General features: G+C 39.1%; 1 protein-coding gene across 1 annotated transcript; it reads left to right on the top strand.

The window, feature by feature from the left end:
- The first annotated feature begins 353 nt into the window (after nt 1-353).
- Nucleotides 354-17812, top strand: THAP1 (THAP domain containing 1). Its single transcript, XM_070736231.1, has 3 exons — nt 354-638; nt 2928-3123; nt 17273-17812. The coding sequence occupies exons 1-3, from the start codon at nt 568-570 to the stop codon at nt 17666-17668; spliced, it is 663 nt and encodes a 220-aa protein (XP_070592332.1). The 5' UTR covers nt 354-567; the 3' UTR covers nt 17669-17812.
- The last annotated feature ends 1093 nt before the right edge of the window (nt 17813-18905 follow it).

The following is an 18905-nucleotide window of genomic DNA, read 5'->3' as shown; positions in this document are numbered from 1 at the left end:
CGTATTCATTGTGTAGATGATTAACATCCTTCAACCTAATTCTTTTAGAAATAAACATCCTTCCTAACAAATAAGACGAAACTGCAGGACTAAGAACACAATTCATAGAAACACGTCAGTTCCTCCTTTGACGAAGCGCCCATCACCGTTAGGATAGAACGCTCCCCTACGGCTCCCGGTGGGCGCCCCAGTCAAGACTTCGGATGGGCGACCGTGTCGTTTCCGAGCTCCGAAAACCGGAGTCCGTGCGTCAAAAGATGAGTCGCTCCTCTCATTGGCTGTTTCGACGGAGACGCGTCGCACCCCAAACATTGCGGGGCGTGACCAATAGCCAAGCCCGATGCGAAGATCTCGAGAGAGTTGATCTGAAGCTGGCACCGCCATGTTGAAATAGGGAGAGGCCACAGCCAGTTTATGTCGTTCTTCGGATTTTTTTTGTTTTTGAAAAGGAACGCGAAGACCTCAAGGAAGCATTTGGATCGACGCGTGCCTTAACTTGATTTGCTCCCTGCCAGAAATCCCGGGTGTCTGTAAAGAGGCAAGGCGGAGGGGGACGGCAACAAGAGGATGGTGCAGTCCTGCTCTGCCTACCGTTGCCGGAATCGATACGACAAAGAGAAGCCCATCTCTTTCCACAAGTGAGTAGGGGCGGGGGGAGGAAAACGGGAGCGAAAAGAAAGGAGGAAAAAAAAAAGCAGCTCTCGACCAGGCGGGAGAAAGAGATAGTATTCGCTTCGCGAACAGGAAGGCGGAGCCAGAGCGCCTGCGCGGCCCAAAGGGGGAGGGACTTTAGTGCTCTGCCTCTGGAGGTCGGCGAGAAGGCGGGGCTAAGTGCGCTTACTAGGTCTTTTCGTGTGGTTTTTTTTTCCTTTAAAAAGTAAGGCTCGAGACGTGCCTGACTGGTGGAATGGAGCGCGCGCATGCGCGCGCTTGTTCAACCGTCAATAACAGCAAAGCGCCAGTTCAACTTTTCCGTCAGGCTTGGAGAGGGGGGGGGGAGCTCAGTATCATGATTAAGAATCGGCAAAGCAGGATCAATAAGGATTGCCCCCCAACTTTTCACCCTGGTATTGCACCCGAATTCTAGCTGGTATAATAAAGTCGTCGTCCCGTCCCCCCCCACACACCCCAACAAAGCAAAGAAAATTCTCCCTTTGTTGAAAGCAAGTAGACCTAGAGCTGCTTTTGTGCTCTAGATGTACAGATAGTCCTCGACTTAACAACAGCTTGCCTAGTGACCATTCCCAGTGGCAACAGCACTGAATAATGACATGGCCATTTTTCACACATAGGACCACGGCAGCATCCACTTGGTCATTTGGCTATTTGACAGAGGATTCACATTTATGACAGATGCAGTGTCTTGAATGGCAACATTTTCATAGCAACAAATTATGTGACTGCTTTTCTTTGTTCATCAAGAAAAATTGACCAGTCACATACTCCGGAGTACTTCCTATGGGGTCCTGTGAACATCTTTGCAATCATCTGACAAGTTGATAAGGAAACCAGATTCACTTAATGTGACAAGAGAAGTCATAGAATGGGCAAAACTCACTTGACAAATTTCTCACCAACATAAATTTGGGGCTCCATTGTCGTACGTTGAGGACTACCTGTACAAGTAGTCTTCGACCTAAGAATATAATTGTGCCTAAAATTTCTATTGCTAAACAAGACAGATGTTAAGTAAATTTTGCCCTATTTTAGGACCTTTCTTGTCACAGTTGTTAAGTGAATCTGTGTAATTGTTAACGTAACACACTGTTAAATGTGTCTGGCTTCTCCATTGACTTTTGCTTGTCAGAAATTCACAAAAGCTGGTCACATGATCCACACGAAACCGACATAAATACAAGTCAATTCAGACAAGAGTCTGAATTGATCATGTGACAAAGGGTATGCTGCAACAATCATAAGTAAGAAAAATGGTCATAAGCAGAGATGGGCTCCTACGGGTACGGTCAGGAACGCAGTACCGGTAGCAAAATTTGGAGCTCCACCCCAGAGCACCCAATTTGCGCTGAAAGATGTTGAAACAAAATGTATAAGCCACGTGTGGTAGTAAAAATTTTGGTAGCCCATCACTGATCATGTCACTTTTTTCAGTACCATTGTAACTTTGAATGGTCACTAAATGAACTGTTGTAAGTTGAGCACTATCTATATAACTCAGTTCTGTTTGTTGAACTACTATACTGATTTTTTAAATCCCAGTATTCAAGATTATTCTCATAAAAATTTAAGAGCACCTGAGTTGACCTTCACCAAAGAAGAGGTTATAAGGGTAACTGAAAGTTTATAAATAAAACATGCACATTTGTGAATGTCCACAAGCTCATTTTGACTGAATATGTGCTTTTCAGAACTTGAAAGTAGATCTATAGTTGGCAATAAAATATATGTAGATCTATGCTATCTGTAGATCTATACTGTAGTTGGTTTAATAAAAAATATTTTAATACTGATTTGGAGCTTTTAATACTATATTTAATGTAAATGTTTTCTTTTCCTTGAACAATAATAAATCTCGAGTCTTTGTGGGCTTTGTATGCGCCTTAAAAATTTCTACAAACATGGATTAAAGTTACAGAAATAGGGTATTTCAAATTTTCCCCACAGACCATGAGTAGAGAGGAATCTAGTTTGTTCACAAGAAATTGAATGTTGAGACGTCATTTTGCAGATGTGGATTTTTTTGTTTTTTTGTTTCCATTAGCACCTCTCTTGTTACTGGGAGAACAGAAAAATAGAGACCTTTAATTAAATCCAAAAGCTTGATTTTTACCATGTTTTAAAGCAATTTCTTAAAAGCATATTAAAACTTGCAGCTAAGTGAAAATGTGAGTGCTTCTCCTTCCTCTTCATCTCACTTCCGGTTTGGTAGTAATAATAATAAAAAAGTTTGATGTACATTTTATTTGTAGGTTTCCTCTCACAAGACCTGATCTCTGCAAGAAATGGGAAGCTGCTGTTAGAAGAAAAAATTTCAAACCAACAAAATATAGCAGCATTTGTTCTGAACATTTTACTTCAGATTGCTTCAAAAGAGAATGTAATAACAAATTATTAAAAGACAATGCTGTACCAACAATATTTTGCCACACAGAACCAAATGTGAAGGTAAGTGAAGTTTATGAATTATGTTTAAAGCTGCTGTAATTCAGAAAACACTGGGAGACAATGCTGCTATTGCTAAACAAAAGTATTTTGAAGAAAGGAGACTGATATATGATGCCAGACAGAAGCATATTATATTCATCTATTGATATAATAGAAATAATTAAAATTCTGTTTCTACTCATTTACCACCTTTGATTTTTTTATTTTGGATTCCTCTAAAATAAAAACAAAAATGGATTCATTGTTGCAATTCTGACAGCTTTTTGTATCACTTTTAGACATTTCATCATTCCTGCAAGAATACTTTTGAATTTTATTGATTTCACATTGGTTAATGCAAGAACATGATCAGTGCTTCTGCATCTGACAATATTTCATAATTTTTGGACCATTGGAAGAGAACTAAATATTTACTGTTTTGTACAACTGCATCTTACTCCATTTCATGTCATATTTATGGATAGAATATCGCTGCTCCAACTATAATGTCCCACTTTGTTTTCTTTTCTAAACAAGGAAAAATGGGGAGAATTATTTGCTTGGAACAATGGATATGTGGGACACAAGTTTTCCTATCAAATTGCCACTACAGGACTTGGCAGAAATGTAGAGTAAGGTACCGTTTTGTCTACTAAGCAGCCCTTTCAGAACTAAAAACCTAAACAGGAGTCCCTGTATAAGTTGTTATATCCATCCAAGAAATAGCTACCATATTTTTGGATTATAAGACACACTGGTGTATAAGACACACCAAGATTTCAAAATATTAAGTAAGGAAAAAAATGTTTGTCCCCTCCTGGCCCCAGGAACACTGTGCAAGCCTTTCAAACCCTTTGTGCGCCCTGTTTTTTGCAAAAAATAGGGGCGTTTTCGCTTTCCCCCAGCCCTTCATATTTAAAATTTTGAAGTTAGAGGGTACAATACAAAGGTATCATGGATAACCCTTGTTTTATCAGAGCATAAGATTTTATCAAAATCTCTTTGTCTTTTCCTTATCCTCCTTAAAAATGCATGATTTAATTAGGTGAATCATCATCATCGTCATCATTTTAACCATTGTCTAGCCACTGCAGGGTGAAGGCCTCTTCTGCATGTTTCCAACCATTACAGTCCTAAGCTTTCTTTTGCCAATTGGGCCCACAATACTTGCTGATGTTGTTGATCCATTTTGTTTAGGTGTATTTTGTGGATGGTTTTTCAAGTGGGATCCCTTCTATGACTGCCTTGGTTCCCTTGCCATCACTTCTTGCTATGTAACCAGCCCATTTCCATTTCAATTCTTTTACTTCTCTTGATGGTATCATATAATTTTGTTTCTTCTCTAATCTTTGTTGATATATTTCTATTCATGAATGGATGCTTGAATGGAGGGTGCTCGTGCTCATATGTGAAGCTCATTTCGCACAAGTGTCCTCCACTCAAATGCCCACTGCACACATAAATGCAGCTTTGCATATGAACTTGCCCATCGCTTGTGCAGCCCGATTTCGAAGAGACTGCACAGTGATCTGCGACTTTGGTGTTAGAGACCCCTGATTTATGACAACTTTCTCCTTTTTTATAAACCTTAAGTCAATATTCTTAGATGAGACCAAGGTATTTTGCTGCAACTCTGTCATACACATACACACTTTATGCCATTAAAAACATTTATACTGTTTTGGATGTTAATTAATACTATCTTTTTAAATCTTTAATTTTTGATATACTATCCCTAAAACATAACTAATAAGTGATTTTCTTTCCTTCTAGTTATTTAACTAATGATGCTTGGAATTCTGAAAGTTATTGTTTAATTATTCTTGACACTAGGTTGGACACTAACTCAACTACCCTATACGTGCTGGCAAGTTTTTCAGAAGTGGTTTGCCACTACTTCCTTTTTAGGGCTAAGCGATAAGTGTTTAGCCCAAGGTCATTCAGCTGGTTTTATGCCTAAGGCATGACTGGAACTCATTATCTCTGTTTTTAGCCTCATACCTTAACCACTACCTCAAACTAGTTCTTTTAATAGTGATATAAAGTGCAATGAATATAATCATAATCAGCAATACAACAAAGACCCTCAGTATTTCTGGTCTGCATATAAAATTGCCACTAGAGATTTTCTTATGAGTTAATGGAAAGATTGCCACTGGATAGTCTGTTCAATGCATGATAATCAGCTCATTTTTTACCTAAAGCAACTACATTTCTGTATACGTTTGTTGTGGATTTAGACTAGCTACATCAACCAGGACCTTTAGCATAGCTAATAACTTCTCAATACCGCTAGTGGAGGATGGGATTTAACAAGCATGTCAAAATCAGCTTCTTGTAGGACAGCAAGTCTGGAGATGAGGTGAGAGCTCATCAGCCTCTATTATTATCATGTAGACATTCATGAATTGAATGTTTCTAGGCTATAGTTCAAAATTCTCTCCTATAACTATTAATTATAGTTAAATGACTTTTTTTCCTGCAGGAAAAAACCCACCTTGCTATCTGAATATTAACATATTTTAATGAAGTTATTTCAAAATAACTTTTCAGTGCAACTAATAATAAGGGTAAAAAAAGAGAAATAATCACTGACTCATGGATTAGTCATTAGTGCTTCATTTACTGAAGCATTTAACAGATGTAGTAACACTAATAATCTATAAATCTGTTTCAATTCAAGTGTATTTATGGTAATTAATTAGTATATATAAATACAAATAGCACATACAAGAATAGTATCAATTATAATTTGAGGTAAGATTTTACAACTTTTCAAAGGTTGTTGAAAAAATAGCAGTCAAACAAATATTCGTGACACTGGGACCGGAATTGAATAATATATGGATAAGATATGCATTGTTATTTTTCTTGAGAATCTTCCAAATTGAGGGTGATTAAATCTGTTCTCAAATCTATATGAAAATTGTAATATAATAAGACATTGTTGGAGAGAGATTGGCCAAAACAGAGGGAGAAGTCAAGCAGGGAATTAGTTTGGAATCATTATGTAGGGACAAGAGAGCAAGGATTAATCCGCCTTGAATTTATTTATTTATTTTATTTATTATTTGGATTTGTATGCCGCCCCTCTCCGAAGACTCGGGGCGGCTCACAACAAGTGTAAAACAAATCATAAATAATTCAATTAATTAAAATATTTAAAGATTTAAAAAACCCCATACACTAACAGACACACACACAGGCATACCATGTATAAATTAAATGTGCCCAGGGGGAGATGTTTAGTTCCCCCATGCCTGACGGCAAAGGTGGGTTTTGAGGAGTTTACGGAAGGCAGGAAGAGTAGGGGCAGTTCTGATCTCCGGGGGTAGTTGGTTCCAGAGAGTCGGTGCCGCCACAGAGAAGGCTTTCCCCCTGGGGCCCGCCAACCGACATTGTTTAGTTGACGGGACCCGGAGGAGGCCCACTCTGTGGGACCTAATCGGTCGCTGGGATTCGTGCGGCAGAAGGCGGTCTCGGAGGTATTCTGGGCTTTAAAGGTCATAACCAACACTTTGAATTGTGACCGGAAACTGATCGGCAGCCAATGCAGACTGCGGAGTGATGGTGAAACATGGGCATACCTGGGTAAGCCCATGACTGCTCTCGCAGCTGCATTCTGTACGATCTGAAGTTTCCGAACACTTTTCAAAGGTAGCCCCATGAATGCCTTTGAACCATGTCTAATCTGGTTCAGGAACAAACTGCCAGTCTGGGAAGATTCCTGTGAAATAGGCATGAACAATAAATTAGCTAAACTCTTCATGTGTGGATCTGGTTGTTCACGTCTGACAGACATGGGCAATGTTCTCTGTTGCATTTATAGAAGAAATGTTGTTGCAAGCTTTAGTCCTAGGTTTGTGTACAGTTTTAAACAATAGGCTTTTGTTTCTTTTCAGTGGCAATGTACTTTAAAATAAATGGGAGAGGGAGAATGTTTTTGTCTTTAGTAGTGATGGAAGAGTTTCAAAATTCTTAATATATATAGGACAACCCCAGTACAAAGTATGTACTTCAAACAATTGTAATTAATGATTGAGATCATTTTTTTATTTTTATTCATTCATTAATTCATTAATTTAAATTTAAATTTAAAATTTAATAAATTTACATACCACCCATCTTGCAGTTTGAGGTGACTCTGGGCTTCTCACAATGTAATAAAACATGGAACCATAAAAACATTTAACTTTAAAATAGCAGATTAAAATCACAGAAGATTAAGAACAGACGAAAAGGTCAGATTTGGAATGGAGAAGTGATAGTGCCTTCTTCTGGCACTGCACCAGCCACCTGCACCCTACAGTTTCTCCTTTAGAGCTCCATGTCAACCAGCACAGCCTGGTTTTAAGGCTCTTCTTGAGTGCCACAGGGGTTTTGTTCAGTGTTAAAAGACAGAATCTAATTTTATTTGAAAAATAAACTCATGAAGTTAAATATACCCTATTTTTCAGACTATAAGATCCACCTTTTTTCCCTAAAAGAAGCTGAAAATTTGGGTGTGTCTTATACTACAAGTATACATTTTTTGAAGCTTTTTTCCCTTGCTCTAACTACATGCTAATGGACTGCCTGGCTTCCTACTCCCTCTGAAAAAGATTTTTTCCAGCCCTAACTCTTTGCGGGCTTGTTTTCATTCCTGCTCCCTCTGAAAAAGGTTTTCTAAGCCCTAACCAGGGGATAAAATAATGTGCTGAAGCTGAACAGATAAGGATGTTAGCCAGATTTCCCCCCCCCTAATTTTCCTCCCCCAAAACTAAGATGCGTGTTATACTCTGGTGCTTCTTATATTCCAAAAAATACGGTAAATAATTTGATGAGCTATGCATTTTATGGGTCATATAATATACTGGGTTGCTAGATTGTTTAAGAGAATATTTTTTATTCAAGGCCAAGTATTCCAAAAGAAAAGCAGGAGGTGTATTTGTTTGTTAGATTTATATTCTGCCTTTTATTTTATTTGATGTTTATTGTGGAGTTCACATTAGACAATCATTGCTAAAGGTAAAGGTAATGGTTCCCCTTGCACATACGTGGTAGTCGTTCCCAACTCTAGGGGGCAGTGCTCATCTCTGTTTCTAAACCGAAGAGCCAACTCTGTCTGATGACAATTCCATGATCATGTGGCTGGCATGACTGAACACTGAACACGCATGGAACACTGTTACCTTCCCACCAAAGTTGTTCCTATTTTTCTTCTTGCATTTTTACATGCTTTCAAACTACTAGATTGGCAGAAGCTGGGGCTAGTAACGGGATCTCACTCCGTTATGTGGTGCTAGGGATTCAAACCATTGATCTTTCAGATTGACAAGCTCAGCATCTTAGCCACTGAGCCACTTTGTACCCATTGCATTCTAGAATTCACATTAGACAATTACTGCTATTCAAGGAAATAGTGTACTATTGGGTTTCCTTAGTAAATCAGATATTATCAGATATTAAGTCTTTTCTGAAAAGATGGCTTATGGCATGGGCCTCCACAACTATGGTCATTGACTTCAAAAGGGGTAAGTGAATTTTGAAGCCAGTGACTGTAGTTGCAGATATTCTTGTCCTGGTAAAGATTTCAACTGGAATTCTAGAATGATTAAATGTTCATATTCTTTCAAAACAAAATTTTTTTTTGAAGGTAAGTCATAGTCTTAAGTAAGATGAATGAGTATGTTTACAAAAATATAACTGTATAATAAATTATTCAAATGCCCCAAATTGCTTCACTGAAATAGATTACATTCTAGTTTTTAGTGTTCTACTGGAATCTATAACAGAGACCTCTAGACTGGATTAAATATACTGTTTTTGCTCCTGTTATGAGATATGTTGTTAATACAAAAGGAAAACACTTGGGGGAGCTGGAAATTTAATCTTATTTTCTTGCCCAGTAAGAATTACTAAGAAACAATCCCTAAAACATTTTGTAATTATTTAGAGACTAATCCTGAAGAATCTGTGATCATTCACATATGTTGTAAACATTAAAAGCAGTTGTAGGAATATAACTACAGTGGTACCTCAAGATACGAACCCCTCGTCTTACGAACAACTCGTGATACGAACCTGGGGTTCAGAAAAATTTTGCCTCTTCTTACGAACTTTTTTCGAGTTACGAACCGGCGTTCGGAGACTGCTGGGAAGCCGCGCGGCTGTTTTAAAAGGTGACAGCCGGGCGGTGGGGCTTCTCAGAAGCTTCCCGAACGCCGGTTCGTAACTCGAACAAAGTTAGTAAGAAGAGGCAAAATTTTGCTGAACCCCGGGTTCGGTTCGGGAGGTTGCTGGGAAGTCCCCCAGGCCGTCTGCGACCTTTTAAAACACCCGCGCCGCTTCCCAGCTGTCTCCCGAAGCCGAACGCGGAAGTTCGGCTTTAGCGTTCGGCTTCAGGAGAGAGCTGCGAAGCGGCGCGGGTGTTTTAAAAGGTCGCAGCCGGTCTGGGGGGCTTGCCAGCACCCCCCCAAACCCCGAACCCGGGTTTGGGGGGGTTCTGGGAAGCCCCCCCAGGCCGGCTGTCACCTTTTAAAACAGCCGCGCGGCTTCCCAGCAGTCGCCGAAAGCCGTTTTTTTGCGGGGGGTTTTTTGGTTGCATGGATTAATTGACTTTACATTGTTTCCTATGGGAAACAATGTTTCGTCTTACGAACCTTTCGTCTTACGAACTTCCTCCTTGCACCAATTAAGTTCGTATCATGAGGTATTACTGTATAACATCTGATGGTTTAGTAGAAAAGGGAAGCTTTATTGGTAACCACCTAAATCTTATAGGATCAATTAAAGAATTGGAACTATGGAAATTCATTTCTGTTGTAATAGAATTAGTTTAGATGAAATAAAGATACTATGAATAAAACAAAAAGACTGCCTGTATCACAGGATTGCCATAAATCTAAATTTCATCTCCAATATCTATCCATTGGCCTATTATTTATTCCTTATACAGATAGTATTGCTATCCTATCTATTTAAAGTTATCTTTTCAGATGTTTAGGAACACTCTTGCTTTGGGGAATGTATAGAATGTAATTATTCTAAGACAAAGCTCCTAGATTTAATCAAAAAGCAGTTCATTTTTTCTCATAATTGGAAAATTAATAATAGATCTATTGAATGTTAATTTCTATGTAAAGAACATTAAATATTTACTTCTAAGTATACTTCTTTGAACAACAAAATAAGTATATAACAGTATGAAAAGCTTCTAGTGATTATCAGACTTTCAAGCTATTAGGGCAATAATTATATACAGTATATTGTATTTTTGGAGTATAAGACGCACCTTAGTTTGGGGGGAGGAAAACTAGGGGAAAAAAGCCTCTGCCTCTGTTTGCCAAACAGAAAACAGCACAAATGATATACACCGTCTGCTGTGTATTTCTGTGCATGTTTGTCTGACCCATTGAAATAGAAAAGAATTGGAGAAATGTACATTATGGCAATATATTAATCCCCAAAAGTTTTCTTAAATGTAGTCACACTAACTCCTCCCAATTATTTAAATAAATCTACTCCAAACATGACTAACTCAGTTTAACTCAGCTGCCTTATCTTAATACTAAAAGGGACACTGTTAGATTTCAGATTATACTTTTACAAATCTTTAAATTTGATATAGCTTTCTGGAAGTATAGTTATTCTTTGCTATTAAAAGGAAGATACAATAGCACTGGGCCTTTTCAGATTAAGCATTTATTTTTAAAAGCTTCTTCATTTTGTAAAGTTGTTTAAAGCAATAGTAAAGTAGATTTTAAAAATAAGTCTAATAATTTGAACATTCTACAGACATTTATAGTTATTGATTTACCTCCTAGCAGTTTCAGCAGTCCAACATTGCTAGCAGTCCACCTTGGAGCAACTTGCAGCTAGTTTCACTTTCAATTCTAGCAAATGGCTTGCCTGTTTCTGAATCAGTGGTGTCTGGGAGGCTGATATTCAATTGCTTATGCTTATCAGGCTCTGGGTACTACAAGGAGGTAAATTTGCAAGGCAGAGACCAAAGGTGGCTGGGTGGAGCTACATTAGGTGTATAAAACCCCCAAATTTTCACCCTGTTTTGGGGAGTAAAAAGGTGGCCTTATACTCCCAAAAATACTGCCCACAGCAATTAAACCAATTACTAAAATCTTGTCTGCTACTATATGGTACTCAGTTCTGCATATATAAGGACATTTACCTTCAAAGCTATTTAAGTTCAAATTTCTAAAAGCCATTCTCCATGTTGTTTAGAAACATAGAAACATAGAAGTCTGACGGCAGAAAAAGACCTCATGGTCCATCTAGTCTGCCCTTATACTATTTTCTGTATTTTATCTTAGGATGGATATATGTTTATCCCAGGCATGTTTAAATTCAGTTACTGTGGATTTATCTACCACGTCTGCTGGAAGTTTGTTCCAAGGATCTACTACTCTTTCAGTAAAATAATATTTTCTCATGTTGCTTTTGATCTTTCCCCCAACTAACTTCAGATTGTGTCCCCTTGTTCTTGTGTTCACTTTCCTATTAAAAACACTTCCCTCCTGGACCTTATTTAACCCTTTAATATATTTAAATGTTTCGATCATGTCCCCCCTTTTCCTTCTGTCCTCCAGACTATACAGATTGAGTTCATTAAGTCTTTCCTGATATGTTTTATGCTTAAGACCTTCCACCATTCTTGTAGCCCGTCTTTGGACCCGTTCAATTTTGTCAATATCTTTTTGTAGGTAAGGTCTCCAGAACTGAACACAGTATTCCAAATGTGGTCTCACCAGCATTCTATATAGTGGGATCATAATCTCCCTCTTCCTGCTTGTTATACCTCTAGCTATGCAGCCAAGCATCCTACTTGCTTTCCCTACCGCCTGACTGCACTGTTCACCCATTTTGAGACTGTCAGAAATCACTACCCCTAAATCCTTTTCTTTTGAAGTATTTGCCAACACTGAACTGCCAATACAATACTCAGATTGAGGATTCCTTTTCCCCAAGTGCATTATTTTACATTTGGAAACATTAAACTGCAGTTTCCATTGCTTAGACCATTTATCTAGTAAAGCTAAATCATTTACCATATTACAAACGCCTCCAGGAATATCAACCCTATTGCACACTTTAGAGTCATCGGCAAATAGGCAAACCTTCCCTACCAAACCTTCCCCTATGTCACTCACAAATATATTAAAAAGAATAGGACCCAGAACAGACCCTTGTGGCACACCGCTTGTAACCTGACTCTGCTCAGAATACTCACCATTAACAATAACTCTCTGATGTCTACGCTTCAGCCAGCTGCAAATCCATTGAACTATCCAGGGATTAAGTCCAATCTTCACTAATTTATCTATCAGCTCTTTATGTGGAACCGTATCAAAGGCTTTGCTGAAGTCCAGGTAGGCAATATCCACGGCACCACCTTCATCCAACACCCTTGTGACATAGTCAAAGAAATCAATGAGATTAGTCTGACATGATTTGCCTTCAGTAAAGCCATGCTGATTTGGGTCCAATAAGTTATTGTTTCTTAGGTGCTGATTTATCTTCTTTTTGAGTAGAGTCTCCATCATTTTAACTACAACTGATGTCAAGCTAACTGGCCTGTAGTTACCAGCTTCTTCTCTATTGCCCTTCTTGTGAATAGGCACAACACTGGCCATTCTCCAATCCTCAGGAACTTCTCCTGTTAACAAGGATTGGTTAAACAAATCAGTCAGGGGGGTAGTAATGACAGATCTGAGTTCTTTAAGAACTCTGGGGTGGATGCCATCTGGACCCATTGCCTTATTTATCTTTAATCATTCAAGTTCTTCTAAGACATCGGCTTCTAAGATCACTGGAGCTGAATCCGTACAGCTGGAAGCAATGCTATATCCCTCTATAGTATTATTTTGTAAGGTGTCTTTTGAGAAAACTGAACAGAAGTAGCTATTGAAATGGTCAGCGATCTCCTTATTCCCATTAATGCATGTATTATTCCCGGTACTAAGCTTCGTGATGCCGCAGTTTTTCTTCTTCTTATCATTAATATATCTGAAGAAGGTTTTATCCCCCTTCTTTACAGATTTGGCAATTTCTTCCTCTTTTGAGGCTTTAGCAGTATATATTATCTGTTTCGCCTCCTTCTGTCTCATTTTATATACCTCCCTATCAGCTATACTTCCAGACTCTTTATACCTTCTATAGACAGCCTTTTTTTCATTGACTATAGCCCTTACATCATTGCTAAACCATAGCGGTTTCTTCTTCCTTTTACCTTTAGTTATTTGTCTTACATACAGTCCAGTGGCTTTTAAGATGGCCTTTTTTAATACAGTCCACTGGATGCTCGCTCCTGCCATTTTATCCCTCCCCTTTAATTCATTATCTAAATATTCTCCCATTGCATTAAAATTTGTTTTTCTGAAATCCAATACTTTGGTTGCATTATAGGATTGCTCACAATGAGTTTTTACATCAAACCACAAACATAGATGGTCACTGCATCCTAAATTTTCTCCCACCTTGACATCTGAAACCCAATTCCCATTCGTAAAAACTAAATCTAGAATCTTCTCCCCTCTAGTTGGTGTCTTAACCAGCTGTGCCAGAGCTGCTCCTGTAAAGGCCTCTACTATATTCTTACTTTTGCATGTAAGGGCACTGGGGATATTCCAGTCAACATCAGGCATGTTGAAATCACCCTGTTTAGTCTCCTGTAAATGAAACTCTTTGACTGGAAATTAGCAGACTTTCCAATTGACCTTGTACAGTGATACCTCATCTTATGAACCCCTCTTCATATGAACTTTTCATGATAGGAACCCAGTGTTTAAGATTTTTTTGCCTCTTATTCCGAACTATTTTCACCTTATGAACCTGAGCAGCCGCCGGGATTTCCCTGAGGCTCCTCGATTCCCTTCATTTTTGCTAGTGCTGCTTTGAATCCCAGTGACAAACTCCCCCCTTCCAAACTGCATGGGGAAAAGACTCATGGAGCTCAAGAGAGGAGAAAGGTGTGGGGAAAATGAGCAGAACGGGGTGGGCAAAAACGGGAGGGACCCATGGAGCTCAAGAGGAGAAAGGTGTGGGGAAAATGAGCAGGACAGGGTGGGCAAAAATGGGAGGGACCCATGGAGCTGAAGAGAGGAGAAAGGTGTGGGGAAAATGAGCAGGACAGGGTGGGCAAAAACGGGAGGAACTCATGGAGCTCAAGAGGAGAAAGGTGTGGGGAAAATGAGCAGAACGGGGTGGGCAAAAACGGGAGGGACCCATGGAGCTCAAGAGGAGAAAGGTGTGGGGAAAATGAGCAGGACAGGGTGGGCAAAAGTGGGAGGGACCCATGGAGCTCAAGAGAGGAGAAAGGTGTGGGGAAAATGAGCAGGACAGGGTGGGCAAAAGTGGGAGGGACCCATGGAGCTCAAGAGAGGAGAAAGGTATGGGGAAAATGAGCAGGACAGGGTGGGCAAAAACGGGAGGGACTCATGGAGCTCAAGAGGAGAAAGGTGTGGGGAAAATAACCAGAACGGGGTGGGCAAAAACAGGAGTTAAAGACCCATGGAGCTCAAGAGAGGCTCTTTTCGCCTTGCTTCGCTGGGACTGCCACCTCTTGCACCTCTCGCTGTCCCTCCCCCCACTCTGTTCGCCTCAGCTTTGTCTGCCCCCCCACTTTTTTTTTTAAAGCCTTAATGTTTTGGATTTTCCTAATGGGCTTGCACACATTATTGGCTTTTCCATTGGTTCCTATGGGAAACGTTTCATCTTACGAACTTTTCACCTTAGCAAATACTACAGAAGAAAAGGATTTAGGGGTAGTGATTTCTGACAGTCTCAAAATGGGTGAACAGTGCAGTCAGGCAGTAGGGAAAGCAAGTAGGATGCTTGGCTGCATAGCTAGAGGTATAACAAGCAGGAAGAGGGAGATTATGATCCCGCTATATAGAATGCTGGTGAGACCACATTTGGAATACTGTGTTCAGTTCTGGAGACCTCACCTACAAAAAGATATTGACAAAATTGAACGGGTCCAAAGACGGGCTACAAGAATGGTGGAAGGTCTTAAGCATAAAACGTATCAGGAAAGACTTAATTAACTCAATCTGTATAGTCTGGAGGACAGAAGGAAAAGGGGGGACATGATCGAAACATTTAAATATATTAAAGGGTTAAATAAGGTCCAGGAGGGAAGTGTTTTTAAAAGGAAAGTGAAGACAAGAACAAGGGGACACAATCTGAAGTTAGTTGGGGGAAAGATCAAAAGCAACATGAGAAAATATTATTTTACTGAAAGAGTAGTAGATCCTTGGAACAAACTTCCAGCAGACGTGGTAGATAAATCCACAGTAACTGAATTTAAACATGCCTGGGATAAACATATATCCATCCTAAGATAAAATACAGAAAATAGTATAAGGGCAGACTAGATGGACCAGGAGGACTTTTTCTGCCGTCAGACTTCTATGTTTCTATGTTTCTATGTTACGAACCTCGGCCCGGAACCAATTAAGTTTGTAAGACAAGGTATTACTGTATTTGGATCAGTTTCTAGTCCAGCATAAACTCTTAGACAGTGGGATTGCTTTCTTGGAAACTCCCCCACACAAATTGCTTCTGATTTAGTTTACTGTGACCTTCCCTCTTCCCATAATTATATGGTTTTTGGGTCCAGTATAGGTAGTCCTCAACTTACAACCACAATTAAGCCCAAAACCTGTGTTCCTAACCGAGGCGGTTAAGTGAATTTTGCCCCATTTTATGATCTTTCTTGCCACAGTTGTTAAATGAATCACTGCAGTTGTTAAATTAATGATACAGTTGTTAAATTAATCTGGCTTCCCCATTGACTTTACTTGTCAGAAGGTCATAAAAAGTGATCATGTGAATCTGGAACACTGCAACTATCATAAATAGGAGTCCGCTGCCAAGCATCTGAATTTTGATCAGGTGACCCTGGGGCTGATGCAAGGGTTGTAAGTGTGAAAAATAGCCCTAAGTCACTTTTTTTTACTGCCATTGTAATTTTAAATGGTCACTAAATGAAGTGCTGTAAATCGAAGACTTCCTGCGAATGGTAGAATTGAAGTGATGGACTTAGCATCCAAAAAATAAGGATTGAGTATTTCACACCGTTGCAACTATGAACATGTGGGTGCGGCTTTTGTTATCCCAAGATAATTTTATAATTATAACCTTTCATACTCTATGTAGAATAGCATTTGCATAGATAGAAACTAATCATCTGTCTTCAGTGGTAGGTAACAAATTATTCTGTACTAGGATTGTGCCTCTGGATTCCCAGATACCAAAAATGAGTCTGTAGCACACGTGTTACTAAATTTCCCCTTTTTACACAATTGGCATCTTGAACTTGTATCAGTTTCCATTCAGTATTTTCAAGGTGAACTCTGGTATGACAAGATTCCGTGAGAGTGAACTTCTCTATTCTGTTCATTTGCGAATGAAAGCATGCAGCCCTCCTTCAGTGGGTCGCCCTCTAGGGAGGCACAGCATGCCATGATTGCCACATCAGAATGAAGCGACAGAGAAAGTTTTCTTGATGAGACGACCTCGAATGAATCAAGATCTCTCCTTTTTATTATATTTCACAGTTCTGACATGTGGTACAGAATAACCAATTCGCGAACGCCACATGCATTAAGCCATCCTCCAACTACTATTCACTCTTGCACCATATAAGGCAAGCTTCTCTTGTGGCTTCCCTATAGGTAATTAACGGAAGCTACATTCTTTGCCTTTTCCCTGGATTTTGTGTTTGCAAAGGAATGTCAGTAATGCATACCGTATATTTCCTTACATGGAAGTTAGCTATAGGTTTTCTTCATACTGCATACCCAGTCCATACATGTCTGCGGCTTGCTTACTCAGCCTGGACTTTGCTGCCTTTCCATAGAGGAAGAATTAAGGTTTTATTCAGCACATAATTAGGCTTAAAACATCACTCTCCAGTAATGTCTTATTCCCAAATTTCAGTGCCCATAAACCTATGATTACAACATGCGAAGCCTTTAACTGACTAAACATATTGTTCCCCTGAAGGTTTTGCTACCTCTGTTTGAAAATAATGAAAGTTTTATCATTTTATTATTTTCCCCAAGCATGACGTTTTGAAGACAAAAAGTGATCTTGCTTGTCACCTGAAATGTATTATGTTACCTTTAAATGAAACCAATGTAAAATATATATTCTTGGTTTTGCTTTTTAGTCTGAAGGCACGCAAGAACCACCTGAAGTACCAACGCCCCCTTCTCCTTCACCTCCACCACCTCCGCAAGTGTACCCAAGTTTGGTAGATCCAAGCATTGGATTATTGATGCCACCACTTCACACTCCCAATAATATTGCTGTATTTTGTGATCACAACTATACCGTAGAGGACACCGTGCATCAGAGAAAAAGAATTCAGCAGCTGGAAGAGCAGGTGGATAAACTGAGGAAGAAACTTAAGACTGCCCAGCAGCGATGTAGGCGTCAGGAAAAACAGATTGAAAAACTACGAGAGCTTGTTCAGTTTCAGAAGGAAAAAGATGTGCTGTCAAACAAAGGGGGTTATGTGATTCTGCCTAATGACTATTTTGAAATTGTAGAAGTCCCTGCCTAGAAGGTTAGCATTGTCATTTGTGGGACACTGCCAAAGCTAGCCTCATCAGACTAACTCACCTGTTCAGTTATTAAAAGCAAGACTTTTTAGTTCTGTATATTCAATACTTCAGCCCTTCAAACAATAAAAGTTGCTATATAATCATTTGTTGGTGTTGCCTAGTGCTGATCTTTTTATTGATCCAGGGCTCAAAAATTGAGCAGGCGATGCTTAAATGTAGAGAATGATTGACAATAACATATTGTGCTCACTCATGTTGCTTGATGTGATGGAATTTGACTCAGTAGAAAAAATACTGAGCTGTAACAAAAAGAGATAAATCTTGGGAAATTGAAAAAGCAGCAGAAAAAAATTAAAAGTACTTCTCTTGATTCTGTTAGGGATAAGTTGCACTAGAAAGATACTTTGTGAGGCTTTCAAGATTATGTATCGATAGTTTCAACAGCATTCAAGTGCATTCCAAGACTCTAGTGGCTCCTTTTCCCGACTACCTATCTCAAAGAGCTGATATCAATCTTGGCATTGTCCTCTCCTTTCTCTCAGGAAATTCACATTCCAGTGCACTCATAAATCTATGTTCAGTGATTCATTGGTCTATGAAATATTTCTATAGCATTTATAATGTGTGGTATGATACAGCACTATGGCTATTATCTGTGAGTCACTAAAACCGTGCTTCAAACTGTCTCCTTTGAGTAATTTAAGCCAGTTGTGTTTCCTCAGCCTCTGAAAATTTTTTATCGTATATACTCGAGTATAAGTCGACCCGATTATACGGGGAAAATTTATTGTCTCGAGTATAAGTCGAGGGTGCGAAATGCAGTGGCTACTGGTAACTTATAAAAATGGAAGCCAATAAAATTGCATCAATTGAGGCATCAGTAGATTAAATGTTTTAGAATATTTATTTTAAAGAAAACCAGTGAACTAGCTCTGTAACTTTAAAAGAGGGTAAGCAGGTAGTATATGTCCCCCCAAGGCAGATATAGACAAAAAAACCTGCAAGTACTTACCTCAATCCCACTGGTTTGGGTTAGGGTTAGGGTACCTGGCCTCTCCTTGCCTCAAAGAGATACAATTTCCCTATCTATTTACTATTACTAAACGTCCAAAATATACTATTTAATTCTATGTATATATGCCATATTTGTACATACATATTACACACAGGCATATAAAAATATACTGTATATTATCTACTATATAAACTATGTGTATATACAGAGAGAGAGAAAGC

The sequence above is a fragment of the Erythrolamprus reginae genome, chromosome 2 (genome assembly GCF_031021105.1).
Source record: "Erythrolamprus reginae isolate rEryReg1 chromosome 2, rEryReg1.hap1, whole genome shotgun sequence".
Lineage (NCBI taxonomy): Eukaryota > Metazoa > Chordata > Lepidosauria > Squamata > Dipsadidae > Erythrolamprus > Erythrolamprus reginae.
The sequence above is the reverse complement of the archived record's forward strand: the minus strand, read 5'-3'. Positions and strand labels throughout refer to the sequence as shown.

Coding starts and splice junctions, on each gene's coding strand:
- THAP1 (XM_070736231.1), top strand. CDS start 568: ATGGTGCAGTCCTGCTCTGCCTACCGTTGCCGGAATCGATACGACAAA. Junction 639..2,927: donor AAGCCCATCTCTTTCCACAA/GTGAGTAGGGGC, acceptor TTTTATTTGTAG/GTTTCCTCTCACAAGACCTG. Junction 3,124..17,272: donor ACACAGAACCAAATGTGAAG/GTAAGTGAAGTT, acceptor TTTGCTTTTTAG/TCTGAAGGCACGCAAGAACC.